Consider the following 14708-nt stretch of genomic DNA (forward strand, 5'->3'; position numbering starts at 1 on the left):
ATTGTGGGTTTTTAGCTCTGCCTACACACAAACTCTTTTTCATGAAAAAACAATTAAAATCATTTTATCTAGCGAAGCATTGGAAGTTATAAATAGAAGGTATGTGTTTTACGTTACACGTGTTGCAAGTGTGGGAGAATGCGCAAAGAAGGAAAACCGTTTTGATTGGCTGTTTTGTATCCCCATGTTTTCATCATACCCCATCCATTTTTGCATTCAGTGTGAACAGACAAATTTCTTGCAGCTGGGATCGTTGTTTCGGGCCTGGTTACGACTCTGTGCAACACTACACTTTTTTCCAGTCGATAATTCTGTTTTGGTTCTACATCTGCAGCATCACGGCACTGCTCACATTGATCACACTTGACCAGAGAACTGCTCCTCATGAACATTAATCATCAAATAGAATGAGTAGGAGAGAAATATTGAATATTACACATCTCTGAAGATTCAAAAGGTAAACCATTACAATGATTGCTGTCTGGAGAGCCATCATGGAAGTCATGCATTCTGAGAGCATGCAAACAAAGATCTCAACCACACTGTATCTGAATATCTGTGATTTGTTATATGTCCCACAGCTTTTTTTGCCTTCAGTGTTGACTTACACATTATTTGACAAGAAAAGGTCCATTGTCAACCGCTCAATTTCAACACTTTGTTGGTCAACGTAACTAATTTGCTTGACCCACTTAAACAAAAGTTGCAGAGGTGCAGATTTCACTTGTATCACCCTCAAGCGAAACTCCAGAGTGTGTGAATTATGACTGGATTTCACAGAGCAATTATAAATGTGCCCGCGTGGCGTAAAAGCTTCTTTCCTAAATGGAGGGAAGTTATTTTAGTGGATCTTAAGGTGCAGCCACATTTACCATTGCCCAGCGAAACTTCACAAGCAAACTCCAGGCATCTCAATAGAAATTCAAGCAATCGAGAGTTTTGTGTGAGGGTGGAAAGGAAACGTTCTCAATGTAGATTTCGCTAGTGTTCACGTTGTTCACACAAATCAAATTTTGGATGCCTCCCTTATTTCAAACGCCTTATTCAACTCATCAGCTCATTAGTAAAAGCTCCAGAACCGATTCCAGGGTTCCTCAAATCCAGCGCTGGAGGGCCACTGTCCTGCAGAATTTACTTCTGAGTTTACTGGATAATATTCTGATTGATCTAATCCAATCTGACTTCTGACCTGTAATGCTGCCTGAATCATAATCATACACTGTTCGTTCGTTGGCCAGAGGAGAACTGGCCCCGACTGAGCCTGGGTTCTCCCAAGGTTTCTTTCTCCATTCTGTCACTGATGGAGTTTTGGTTCCTTGCCACTGTTGCCATTGGCTTTTGGCTTGCTTAGTTGGGGACATTAAATTTAACATTTAATTTAATATTTAACAATAATATTGATCTGCCTGCATTGACACCATTATATGAGAACTGAACTGAGCTGGACGATGACATCACTGTTTTCTCCAGAACGGCTATATACAGACCCTTTCCAAAAAATTAGAATATCATGGAAAAGTTCATTTTTTTTCCATAATTCCATTCAAAACGTTAAACTTCCATAGATTACAGATTCAGGGCCCACAACTTACATTTCAAGTATTTAGTTGTTTATTTGTACATAATTTGGGCTTCCAGCTCATAAAACCCACGAAAACAGGATTTCAAAAAATTTGAATAATACATGAAATCACACAGTGATACCATGGTCATTGAACCAGGTTTTGGTTCTTTTGGCAGTGTGGGCAGGTGCAAATCCTGCTGGAAAATGAAGGAAGCATGAAGTGCTCTGAAAATGTCCTGGTAGACGGCTGCGTTGACTCTGGATTTAATAAAGCACAGTGGACCAAAGTCCTCTTTTCTGATGAGAGCAAATTTTGCATCTCATTTGGAAACCAAGGTCCCAGAGTCTGGAGGAAGAATGGAGAGGCACACAATCCAAGATGCTTGAAGTCCAGTGTGAAGTTTCCACAGTCTGTGTTGGTTTGGGGAGCCATGTCATCGGCTGGTGTTGGTCCACTGTGCTGTCCACTCAACGCAGCCGACTACCAGGACATTTCCAGAGCACTTCATGCTTCCTTCAGCAAGACAAGCTTTATGGAGATGCTTCCTTCATTTTCCAGCTGGATTTGCACCTGCCCACACTGCCAAAATAGCCAAAACCTGGTTCAATGACCATGGTATCACTGTGTAATTACTGTGTGATTTCATGTAATATTCAAATTTTTTGAAATCCTGTTTTCGTGGGTTTTATGAGCTGGAAGCCCAAATTATGTACAAATAAACAACTAAATACTTGAAATCGTTTAAGTTGTGGGCCCTGAATCTATAATCTATGGAAGTTTAACATTTTGAATGGAATTATGGAAATAAATAAACTTTTCCATGATATTCTAATTTTTTGGAAAGGGTCTGTATATATAAATGAACGAACTAACTTTTTTACAACAAAAATGAAACGTCACTGAACTTACTTAGGCGTGACTGTGACACTATTTTCTTCTGGACACTAATTTTGTTGCATTATTTTCCTGTTATCTCTGTAAAGCTGCTTTGAATCAATCTTTATCGTAAAAAGCGCTAAATAAATAAATGTGACTTGACTTCAGACCCTGATCAAACATGCCTATGTGCAATTGTCTATATAGGCTGTTTCTGAAAAAGCCCCCTAAACCCTCATTCACTATGCACTAGTACTGTTCACTTGAAGGAGTGAATAAAAAACGAGTGAGCGAATTCGGACAACTGTTGAGTGTACATCAGTTGTACACTCGTCACAGCTGTGCATTGTGGGATTGAATGGGTGCACTCAATAACGTCCACTATGGTTTTGGACACCACCACAAATGGCTGTCGCTTCAAATAGGGCGTTATTTGAGAAGACAGCCATTTGTAGTGGTGTCTGAAACCATAGTGGACGTTATTATTTATTATAGGGGGCGATTTCGGATTCATCCCTAGTGAGTGAAGACCTTGATTTGCTTGTTCAGGTGTGTTTGATTAGGGATTGGAACTAACTCTGCAGAGTGGCCCTCTAGTACTGGATTTGAGGAACCCTGACCAATACTGTGTGTCATGGGAAACATCTGTGCTCAAAGACCAGGATAGAGAACCACTACTATACATTTTTGATCATTGTATGCGATACAAAAGTGATCTGTCATGAAATAAATGGCTTATCTTCCTTCGGACCAAAGGGCATGATGTGTAGAGAACACAGAACAAGATACATTCAGTAAGTTTATTTATAAAGCTCAGTTTCAAAAGCAGTTCAGAAATGTTAAAAGTCAAGTAGTAATTGATGCCTTGGTCATATATATGGTCCTTGTGGTGAAAATTACAAAATGTATAGATCCCCATCCAGAGAGTGCTGCTCACACTGTATTGCCAAGCCAGAGCCAGCCAGAGTTTCACAATCTACCAGACCCAGTCACTCTCCAAAAAAAAGTTGCCATGGTAAAATGTGTGTTGTTTAGTCCGTGGTCATGTGGTCATATAGGCATGGTCTTACCAGTTATAGTCCTTTTAATAGCAGACGCTGCCATGCCACCCACAAACCTCATCCCTGCACTCCCACCCGGCAACAAAGCCACAATATAACCCACGATAGCGGCGATCTGAAGGCCGGCCCCGAGCGCGGTGAACAGGGTGCTGTGGAGACTGAGTGCCGCGTACAGGGTGCCCACCAGAGAGCACAGGTACACCGCGCCGCCCGGGGTCGGGGTCGCGATGAGTTTACTGGGTCCGCGGAGGATCGCCGCGCCGAGCAGCGCGAACACGGAGCCGAGCGACCAGAGCAACGCGAACTTGCGCGCCTTCAGCAGGAGCAACGGGGCGTACAGCGCCGACAGCCCGAAGCACAGAGCCGAGAAGAAGATACACGTCCCGAACGCGACCAGCCGCTGGGATCGACTCAGGCCCGGTAAACACGGGTCCGGTTCCGATGACCAGGGCCACGAGAAGCCGCTGCTCGAGCCCGGGCCCGATGATGACGCTCCGCGGCTGCTGGCTCTGGAGAACGGACTCGACCACCGGCCGAACCAGCTCTCGGGCACCGACTCCGGCTCATTAAAGTCTATGGTTGTGCTGGAACTGGACTGGGATATCGTCTTCGCGCCGCTTTTAGACTGAGCCAAATATTCCTGGAGCTCTCGGTTTAATTCTGCCATTATTAAGAAGGATATGTGGAACGAAAACAGGAAGTTGTTGTGGCATTGTGATGACGTCTCACAGTGACGTTTCTGGACTTCTTCTTTTGTTTTTAATGGCGGTTGGCAAACCTACTGGACTGGAGTGTGGAGCACGAAGGGGAAAAAATGTATATCTACTTTACAAAATGACCTTAAATCCAATTTATTATACCTATTTCTTTCAAATGTTTATAATTGCATAATATACTTATATAATATACTGTGCTGAAGCATTCTTGTTGCATTTGCAATAGGCCTATTCAACAAACTTAATTCTTCTATCAGTCGCATTCGTTCTCTTTATATGCTACACAATTTAATGTCGTATCTGTACAAATAGAAGTACATTTTTAATCAAATAGCTTAAATACATTAGAAATATACTTGCATTGTTTATCCTCCAGCTCATTTTTTTTTTGTGTGTGTGTGTGTTTGGAGATTAGAATTGGCGCAAAGATGGTCGAATAGTGGATAAATTCTACATTAATAACAAAGTAAAAGAAGCCTCTTATAAAATAATGAAAATGGGGTATGATGGGGGAAGATGTGGATTCAGCCTTTTTTAAAATTGTAACATATTTATGCTAGGTTAAGCACGTGCAGGATGATGATGCATCAGCCAATGTGTTATTATAGGAAATATAAAGAAACATTTGCAAATTTGCTTGTTATAGCACAACATGGCAAATATTAAAAGAGGGGTAAGTTGGTCCGCTACCAGGGATAATATTTGATATTCAACATAATACAGTGTCATAGTTCACTATTTTCCAGAGACACCAAATTAGATCAGTTAACCTCAAAACTGTTTCGACTGACAAATTTGAATATTTAGATGAAATGACAAAATTAAAAATAGCGTAGCCAATAGTGCTGAGATGAGATTTTGTGCCATCTATGGTCATGAGAAAAACAACCCTAAAACGTGCTGGAAAACGAAATATTGATTAGGCCCTACTCTTGCAATATCTGTATAAAGGTGAAAGAGAAACCTTTTTTTATTTATTTTTCCCCATTGCACAGACATTTTTGGATTGATATGGAAGTTTAATTAAGAAGAAATTAGTAGATTCAACATATTAATGTTAATTTTAATCTGGTGAAATGAAATGGTCTGACTCCAAACCAAATTTTTCTCACTTTCAAAATGATTTCAAGCTTTATTGTATTGATTTACGCAATTGTAAAGGTCAAAAGACAATTAGAGCCTATATAACATGGTAAGCGGTATGATGTTGCATAAAGTGGCACCCTTTTCCTTTTATTTATTATTTATATATTTTGTATTGTATTGTTCTCTGGCACTGTTTTATTATATTTATTGATTTAACTTTTGGATGAATATTTCTCATTGTATTGTTCATGTTCTGTAGCATGAATAAAAAAATAGTTAAATATTTAATTTAATATATAATAAACAAATACAAACATTTAGTATATTGATATGTTCCTTTTAATTGTCTTCATTTTGTTATGGTTCTTATTGTTGATGAACTGTCAGCAAAAGAAAGTGCTACATGTAAGAAAATGTTTTCATTTTTGATTTTGCTTCATTTATATTTCTGTTACATGTGTTCAGCGTTTGATCTGTCTATCTCATAAAGGACTGAATTGCATTCAAGTTTGAATTTAAGTATACACATGTCTTCTTGTTCTACATTTCCAAACCTTGACATCAGTTAATAAAAGTCCAAGTTTGAATTATTTGTTTGGTTTCATAAACAGACAGAAGCGAAGGATGCAGAGGGAGGTTAAAATTAATCTCTCTCTTCATTGGCCAGTTGTCTTCAAAGCCTTTTTGGGGTTTGAACGTGTCAATGGGGGATATCCCTGCACTCTAGTGTCCAGCACAAGTGTGAGAGAGAGACACACGCACCAAGGGACCAGGTCAGTTTAGCCTTAAAACACTGGGCACAATAAATAAACACAGATTGATACTATTTTAAATATACTTGAACAGTATAAGTAGAAATGTCAACAAATAGTGTCCTGACAGACTGTGTATTCATAGACTGTATGCATGTGACTTATGTGCATGTTCCACACGGTAGTGGAAAGTGCATATGAAACACTCACGTGTCTGTTTTTAGCTTATTGCACACGACTGTTGTTTTGTAGCCAGCAGCTGGTAGGAAAATGCCTTTTTTAGTGTTGTCTTGTATGTCTCATATTTAAAACAAAACTAATTGTCATATCTCTGCAGTTTGGGCTTTTGCTGATTTGTGGGTTTTTGTTTTTGACATATTCCTCTGCAGTTTACCGTTTTTGCTGCTATGAATGTATCGACTCTTCATTTACAGACTCATTCTAACACGTTTACAGGTCAATTTATTTAAAAAACACATTCAAAATGCAGTTCATACACATTGACTTTAATAGCCTACTCATCTTCTATGATGAGCATCTTTGACTATACATAAAGGTATTTAACGATATTGTTGCCTGTAGTTTTGTGCCTGATGAAGCACAAATCTCTTGGATTGAAACATTGCTGGCAAGTTTTTTCCTTGAAATTTCGGTAACACTTTACAATAAGGTTCATTATTTAACAATAGTTAATGTATTAACTAACATGAACTAACCATGAGCAATACATGTAATACAGTATTTGTTAATCTTTGTACAGCTGTTCATTGTTTGTTCATGTTAGTTCACAGTGCATTAACTAATGTTTACAAGATTTGAATAATGTATTTGCAAATGTTGAAATTAACATTATGTTCACTAATGAGCCTTATAATAAAGTGTTACCGAAATTTCCTTGAAAGTTTTACAAAACCATATATATCTAACATGAAAACATTTCTAAGAAATTGGCACATGTGTTTTAAACTTGATTTTAAAAGATTTTTTACTTCCTTTATCTTATATGTTCATTGACCTGTATATATATTTGTGATTTTTTGAGAACAACTGAAGCTGCAGTCAACTATTTATAAGAGGGCTTCTCAAATCGGTCTCTCAAGGTCCACTTTCCTGCAGAGTTCAGCTCCAGCCTTAATCTCACTCAGCTGTCTGTAACTTCGAGAATCGCCCCCTATCCTCATTCACTATTCCCTACATTACTCCACTAATATAGTCCAAGTGAGTGAATTCGGACATTGAGTGTGCTGTTGGACGGCTGCCGCTTTTGCATAGTTTGTGCTTGCTGATAATCATTTGACTCATTTGATCATTTATCTTGAACTCTGTCATGGAAACTAGCATGTATAAACCTTAATTAAACAATTTAATAATCAATTGAAAAGTATGATATTACACTGTACCCACATTGGACCAGCGGTTTGGGAAATGAACGGATGGATGATTCAGCTGCGGGCGCCATCTTCTGGCGAGATTCGGGAATTAATTTGTCACAACTCTCACGGTGCATTATGGGTATTCTTTAGCTGTTGAGTTGGGCCATGTCCCAAATGGCACAATTTATATGCACTTACGGTCTTGTGAACTTACAATGGCTGCCATGTGCGCCGCTTGTCAGTTAAGTCCATAGCCGCTTTTCCATCATAACCTTCACTATGGTTTCGGACACCACTACAAATGGCTGTCCCCTCAAATAATGCCCTAGGGGGCGATTTCTGACACAGCCCTTGATTAGCTTGTTTAGGTGTGTTTGATTAGGGTTAAAGGCACGTTCACGCCATGTCGTAATTAGCATAATTATGAGATTCCAACTTGTAAAAAGCATTCACATCTTCATAGAGCTCATAATTACAACTTGGTAAGAACGCCACGTGGTGATTACGACATGGTGTTGTAAGGCCGGCCCAATCGGTCCAATGACAGTTTCCGATAAGCAGGTGAAGGTTTACTGCATGTTACTGTCTTTTCCGTGTGGCAAAGTCATTTAATTCCAATTAAACTTTTATCTGACTCCATTTTATCGCAACCTCGAATTTAGGTTATATGCCAATTAGTTATTGGTCATTTATATAATAGTTTAGCAGCATTTTTGATTATTCTATTTAACTCTTTACTTTTATTATCCTCGTTCATTCGGGTGCCAGTGTCACACCGGCCGTTCACATTATGTGGGCCCACGATCACAAGCTCATCAGTTTTGGGTCACTAAACAGAGGTAATTGGCTAGTATCTTAGACGGTCACATTCACGCTTACTCTAAGATATTTTGTATAGCCCCCTTGGTTGTATACACTTGAATTAAAGTAACGTTTTCTTTAGACAGAGGTCATGACCACCACTACAGATATAAGCCGTCCAATATTACCTCTCTGGTAGTAGCTTTGGTTTGGTCATGCCATGGTTTCCCACGTACACTTAACTAAAATAACGTTACATTAAACAGAGGTCAGACTCACCCTATTTAGGTTAGTCGAGCAGCATTTTGCTGTCCTAAACGGAAATTTTATACTTGTAAAAGTACACTTGAATTAGTGCCAACTATTAGCATATGATGTAATTTATATATATTTTTAAGATGAAAAAATGTGGTTTTACAGATACTAGACACGTGACTTTCAAATGAAAGATTGGTATCAAAGAGCACACCCAGGTTCCTAACCGACAACGGAGACTTGACAGAGCAGCCATCAAGTGTTAGACAGTTTTCTAGCTTATTACGTGAGGAAGTTTTTTGTCCAATAATTAGAATCTCTGTTTTTTCAGAATTAAGTAGTAGGAAATTACTAGTCATCCAGTTTTTTATATCAGCTATGCATTCCATTAATTTTGAGAATTGGTAAGTTTCATCAGGGTGTGAAGAAATATAGAGCTGAGTATCGTCGGCATAACAGTGAAAACTAATGCCATGTTTCCTAATGATATCTCCCAAGGGTAGCATGTACAGAGTGAAAAGCAACGGTCCTAGTACTGAGCCTTGTGGTACTGAACTTGTGATCAATTAGACATCTCTTCATTTACTGCTACAAACTGATAACGGTCAGATAAGTATGATTTAAACCATGCTAATACAATTCCACTAATGCCAACATCATTTTCGAGTCTATTTAAAAGAATGTTGTGGTCGATAGTGTCAAATGCAGCACTAAGATCGAGTAACACTAATAGAGAGACACAACCACGATCGGATGATAAGAGCAAATAATTTGTGACTCTAATGAGAGCTGTCTCAGTACTATGGTACGGTCTAAATCCGGACTGGAAATCCTCGCAGATATCATTTCTTTCTAAAAAAAGAACATAGTTGTGAAGATACTGCCTTTTCTAGTATCTTTGACAGAAAAGGTAGATTCGAGATTGGCAGTTTTTTAACAAGCGGTTTAATCATAGCCAGCTTAAAAGTTTTTGGTACATATTCTAATGACAAAGATGAATTAATGATATTAAGAACAGGATCTATGACCTCTGGAAGCATCTCTTTCAGTAGCTTAGTCGGTATAGGGTCTAACATACATGTTGTCGATTTAGATGATTTAACGAGTTTAGAAAATTCTTCCTCTCTATAGCAATGAATGAATACATTTTTTCCTCAAGGAGACTACAATGCACTGCCTGATGCGATACTGTAGTAGACGGTTGCATAGTAATAATTTTCTCCCTGATGTTATCAATCTTATAAGTGAAGTTCATGAAGACATTACTGCTGTGCTGCTTGGAACCATCTGGGCTTGAAGCTTTATGTTTTGTTAGTTTAGCCACTGTTTCAAATAAATATCTTGGGTTTTGTTTATTTTCTTCTAATATGGTTGAAAAATAAGAAGATCTAGCAGCTTTTAAAGCCTCTCTATCTGCAATCGTACTCTTTCCATGAAATGCGAAATACCTCTAGTTTTGTTTTCTTCCAGTTTCGTTCCATTTTTCTGGCTGCTCTCTTAAGGGCCTGAGTGTGCTCGTTGTACCACGGCGTTGGACTATTTTCTTTAATCTTCTTTAAGCGCAAAGGAGTAATGTGTAAGAGTTTATGTGTCTAAAGTGCTGGAAAAGAGAGAGTTAAAAGTTTCTGTCGAAATATCCAGTTCTTCTAAGCTATCTGGGATGCTGAGATGATGAAACTGATCAGGAAGATTATTAATAGTGGCAGAAGTGATAGGTATAACATATTTGTAACACAGAGTCGACTTTGCAGCCTTGGCTAAATGAAGTTTACACGAGGTTATAGTCACATATAGGTTATAGTCTGTAATCATATCATTAACAATAAGTGCTTTATCATTTGCTCATTTGTATTATATTTGTTTTTTTATTTGTTGAACATCATGATTTCGTCTTGCATGGGGATGCTAGTTTCTCAAGAGAGAGTTCAAATGTTCATTTCCAGAAACGTCCTTTGTCTTCTTGGGGAGTGATCGTTCCTCAACCAGATGGCCCCGCATTTTCTAATTTCTCAAGTCTTACAGTGTGAATGCAGCATAAGCTCTGCAGGAAAGTGGACCTCGAGAAATGTCATAAGATAAAATCATAAAATCTTTCTGCTCCCTTTTGCTCATGGGAATTTAAATTATCTGAAGAAGAAAATGAAATGTTTTGTGTTTTTACCATGGAGCAATAAAAAAAAAAAAAAAAAAAAAAAAAAAGTATAAATAGCCTACTATATTATATTAAGAATAATAATAATAAAGCATAACAAGAATAGCTTAATGCCCAAACTGTTTCTAAACTGTCTTGTTGTTGGTTGTTTATTATTATTATTTAAAAAACTAATATTCTTTCTTTCCATGCAGCCAGTATCATGTCACTATCACAGATAACGCCGACCCTCTTCCTGAGCGGGGCTGATGCTCCTATGAATCAGGCACTAATGACCCGCAAAGGCATTACACTCATTGTGAACGTGACCCTGTCCCACACCTGCCCCATGTACCCCGGTGTGGAGTGCATACGTGTTGCAGTGTCCGACCACCCAAATGCCCGTCTGGGGGATCATTTTGAGCACGTTTCAGCTCGAATCCACAACAACAGAGATGGAGGAACGCTAGTGCACTGCGCCGCGGGCATGAGTCGCTCACCGGCTCTAATAATGGCCTACCTCATGAAGTACAGAGGAGTGACTCTGAGACAGGCACACAACTGGGTTAAAGACAGCAGACCCTACATCCGCCTCAACACGGGATTCTGGACTCAACTTCTGAACTATGAGAAGAAACTCTACGGTAAGAATACTGTGAAAGTAGCAGAACCGCTGGATCCAGTGCCAATGCCCAAAACACCAAAACTACCTTCCAAGAACAGCATGAGACAGTGTCCTCCATCACCGAGGCCGAGACGGCTTAGAAGATTCACCTCTTTGGCACTTTAATCAACAATAGCAAACTGATCTTTTTGCCAAAAGTGGACTTTAAATGTCCCATTTTCATATTGTAAGGGCAATGAAAGTATCACTTTGGATGGACAGGACCTTATGCTGTGAAACAGACCATATCAGTACTTCAGCTTGACTGTTTTGTTTTTCTGCCAGCATTTGATTTTAAGAGTCTTAATTGCCATTTCCTCCTGGTTTCTAATGCATTTAACTTTTTTTTGTTCGTTTTTGATGTGGCCTGGTTGGAATTCCGTGAATAAATGTTGAAATGTTGTAGTATGTTGCATTATTTAACCAACAGAGGACACTGTTGGAGCATCAGACTCACATGGGCTCAGGGCTAATGAATGGGAGGTCTGCTCTGAACATCTTTATCTCAATTAATCTAAAGCTAAGTTTGCTTGGATTTCTACAGTATGATGTGCATGATGTTAAGACTTTTAACCTTTTAAGACTTTTAACCTTTTTCAAATTTTAAAAGTGCAATTAAAATGAACTGAAAATGTAATTGTAATATTTGTTTGACAAAGTCTTGTTTGAAAGTTTCAAAAAGTTTTAAAGACATTTTGATCCACTTCAAATGTTGACTACTATATATATATATATATATATATATATATATATATATATATATATATATATATACAGTACCAGTCAAAAGTTTGGAAACATTACTATTTTTAATGTTTTTGAAAGAAGTCTCTTATGCTCATCAAGCCTGCAGTTTGCATCAAGCTCATCAGCTTGCAGCTCATCAAGCCTGCCAAAAAAAAACAAAATAAACAGTAATATTATGAAATATTATTACAATTTAAAATAATGGTTCTCTTTTTTAATATATTTTAAAATGTAATTTATTTTGTGTGATGCAAAGCTGAATTTTCATCAGCAAGTACTCCAGTCTTTGGTGTCTTATGATCCTTCAGAAATCATTCTAATATGATGATTTGATACTCAGTTATTATCAATGATGGAAACAGTTGTGCTGTTTAATATGTTTTTTTGGAATACTTTTTTCAGGATTCATTGATGAGTAAAACGTTAACAGCATTTATTCATAAAAACAGCATTTATTCAAAATAAAAACATTTCTAACAAATCGTTACCATCACCTTTTATCAATTTAACGCATCCTTGTTGAATTAAAGTACTAATTTCTTTAAAAAAAAATAGTTATTGTTCCCAAACTTTTGAACGGTAGTGTATATTGTTACAAAAGATTTCTATTCTAAATAAATACAGTTCTTTTTAACTTTTTATTCATCAAATAATCCTGAAAAAAGTATCTCAGGTTATAAAAAAAATATTAAGCAGCACAACTGTTTCCAACATTGATCATAAATCAGCATATTAGAATGATTTCTGAAGGATCATAAGACACCAAAGACTGGAGTACTTGCTGATGAAAATTCAGCTTTGCATCACAAAAATAAATTACATTTTAAAGTATATTAAAAAAGAGAACCATTATTTTAAATTGTAATAATATTTCATAATATTACTGTTTTTTTTTTGTTTTTTTGTTTTTTTTAACTGCAGGCTTGATGAGCATAAGAGACTTCTTTCAAAAACATTAAAAATAGTAATGTTTCCAAACTTTTGACTGGTACTATATATATATAACCTTTCATCAAAGTTATACATTATTTTGAACAATACCCGTTCTTGTTTTGGGACAACTTTGATGAACTCTTTTTGATCCACTTCAAATGTTGACTACTGTACCAATATATATACACACACACACACACACACACACACACACACACACACACACACACACACACACACACACACACACATAATACAAATAAATATACAAATAAATAAATCAAAGCCTCAAAGCTTTGCTCTTTCCACCCAGAGCTCGGTTGCTCTGTCTGAAGTAAAACTCGCCTCCCTCATTACCATATGGACAAAGAAATGTATAAATAAATAAACGTGAAAATAAATAATAGATTTGGAAATGTATAAATATAGACATATACATACATTTCTAAATAAATGTGGAAATAAATGTATAAACAAATAAATTGTGTAAAAAAAATATATTTTTTTTACAGTACTTTGTATATTTATTTATTTTTGTATTTATTTATTTCTTATTTTGCCAGCTTTGGCATTCCATAAAACCCCTGATAGATATTTATACATTTATTATTATTTTAAATCTCCATAGCTTATTTTAGAATTGGCCTTGTGACACAAGGTGAGCATTTCAATGAAAAAAGTCTCAGGTTATCATTCGTCACCTTTATAATACAGGTTGATCCCTCACAATCTCTCTTTTAATCATGTGTGTTTAGTGCTTTTGGCAATGTTGTGTTGGTGCTGAATGAGGGGAGAGAAGGCATGCTTCTTTGGGGAAGGGGGGAGGGGGGGGAGTGAATGTGTTGAAAGCTGAGAAAGACAGCGTGGAGAGGGGGGAGAGTCGAAATGTCTTGGATAAAAAAAAAGGCACTTATTTATCCTGAAAAATAAATGTAATTTAGTTTTGGCTAAAAGCCTGCCATCTTGTGCAATTAACAGGAAACAAGTTGGCCAACTATGTTTTGGGAAAAAGTGAAGTGTTTGTGTGAACCGGCCCGTGTGTTTCTTTGTCTCTTTGTTAATGAGTCACTGCTTTCAGTGAACCCATCATGGGATAAATAAGCATGTCATTACCACACACTCATTTATCTTTCGGCACATTATTTGACAGCAATCCGTCCTTGTAAGGTATTGCAGTCTGACCACAAATGATAGGTTAGATGTTTCCCTGGAAGGTACAGCAGAACATTCATTTGGATGGTGTGTGTGCGTGCGCGTGCGTATGTCTGTGTGTAGTAGAGAGAGAGAGAGAGAAAGGGCACAGTGCCAAACACCAGGCGCCACTCTTCCATTATGATGACCTCATCCCCATCCACTACTGGAACATATCGCCTACATTCATCATCGCTGAATGTAGTGTTTGTGTTTCATGCACAATGAAATTCACCAGCATTACCAAATAATACTAAGAGTTGTATGTTAATTGTGTAATAAATGTAGCTTTGTTTTTATTGCTAAAATGCTGTGGAAACGAGACCTAAATAAGTTGCTGCTGGTTTTAGGGTTTTCTCAAGATTGAAGAGAACAGAACTGAATCAACATTGAACTGACTTCAGCTGAATAATAACAATATTTATACGAAAATGTTTCTGTTTTCCAAAAAGTTCAGTTAGAATCGCAAAACATGAAAATGGTTTATTCAGCTTAAAATGCATGTTGAAACACTTCCTCAGGAACAAAGTCTCTTTGATTAATTAAATCACTGTATT

At 37.3% G+C, this 14708-nt stretch overlaps 2 protein-coding genes across 5 annotated transcripts; one reads left to right on the forward strand and one right to left on the reverse strand.

The window, feature by feature from the left end:
• The first annotated feature begins 3043 nt into the window (after window positions 1-3043).
• LOC307162188 (dual specificity protein phosphatase 18) lies at window positions 3044-11682 on the forward strand. Of its 4 annotated transcripts, none has more exons than XM_079877366.1 (2): window positions 3044-3235; window positions 10832-11658. In XM_079877366.1, exon 2 carries the CDS (start codon window positions 10840-10842, stop codon window positions 11404-11406), a length of 567 nt encoding a protein of 188 aa, XP_079733492.1. In that variant the 5' UTR covers window positions 3044-3235; window positions 10832-10839; the 3' UTR covers window positions 11407-11658. The 4 variants fall into 4 exon arrangements, with proteins under 4 accessions (XP_079733492.1, XP_079733489.1, XP_079733490.1 ...); XM_079877363.1 differs by lacking the exon at window positions 3044-3235 and adding an exon at window positions 5998-6077 and having other exon boundaries at window positions 10832-11682; XM_079877364.1 differs by lacking the exon at window positions 3044-3235 and adding an exon at window positions 6254-6318.
• sft2d3 (SFT2 domain containing 3) lies at window positions 3242-4328 on the reverse strand. The gene has a single exon (XM_079877361.1). It carries the CDS (start codon window positions 4167-4169, stop codon window positions 3492-3494), a length of 678 nt encoding a protein of 225 aa, XP_079733487.1. The 5' UTR covers window positions 4170-4328; the 3' UTR covers window positions 3242-3491.
• Window positions 11683-14708: the final 3026 nt, after the last annotated feature.

The sequence above is a fragment of the Squalius cephalus genome (assembly GCF_949319135.1).
Source record: "Squalius cephalus genome assembly, chromosome: 7".
Classification (NCBI taxonomy): Eukaryota; Metazoa; Chordata; class Actinopteri; order Cypriniformes; family Leuciscidae; genus Squalius; species Squalius cephalus.

What these genes read in the sequence shown, in the direction of transcription:
- sft2d3 (XM_079877361.1), bottom strand. Translation starts at nt 4,169, where the DNA reads ATGGCAGAATTAAACCGAGAGCTCCAGGAATATTTGGCTCAGTCTAAA.
- LOC307162188 (XM_079877366.1), top strand. Translation starts at nt 10,840, where the DNA reads ATGTCACTATCACAGATAACGCCGACCCTCTTCCTGAGCGGGGCTGAT.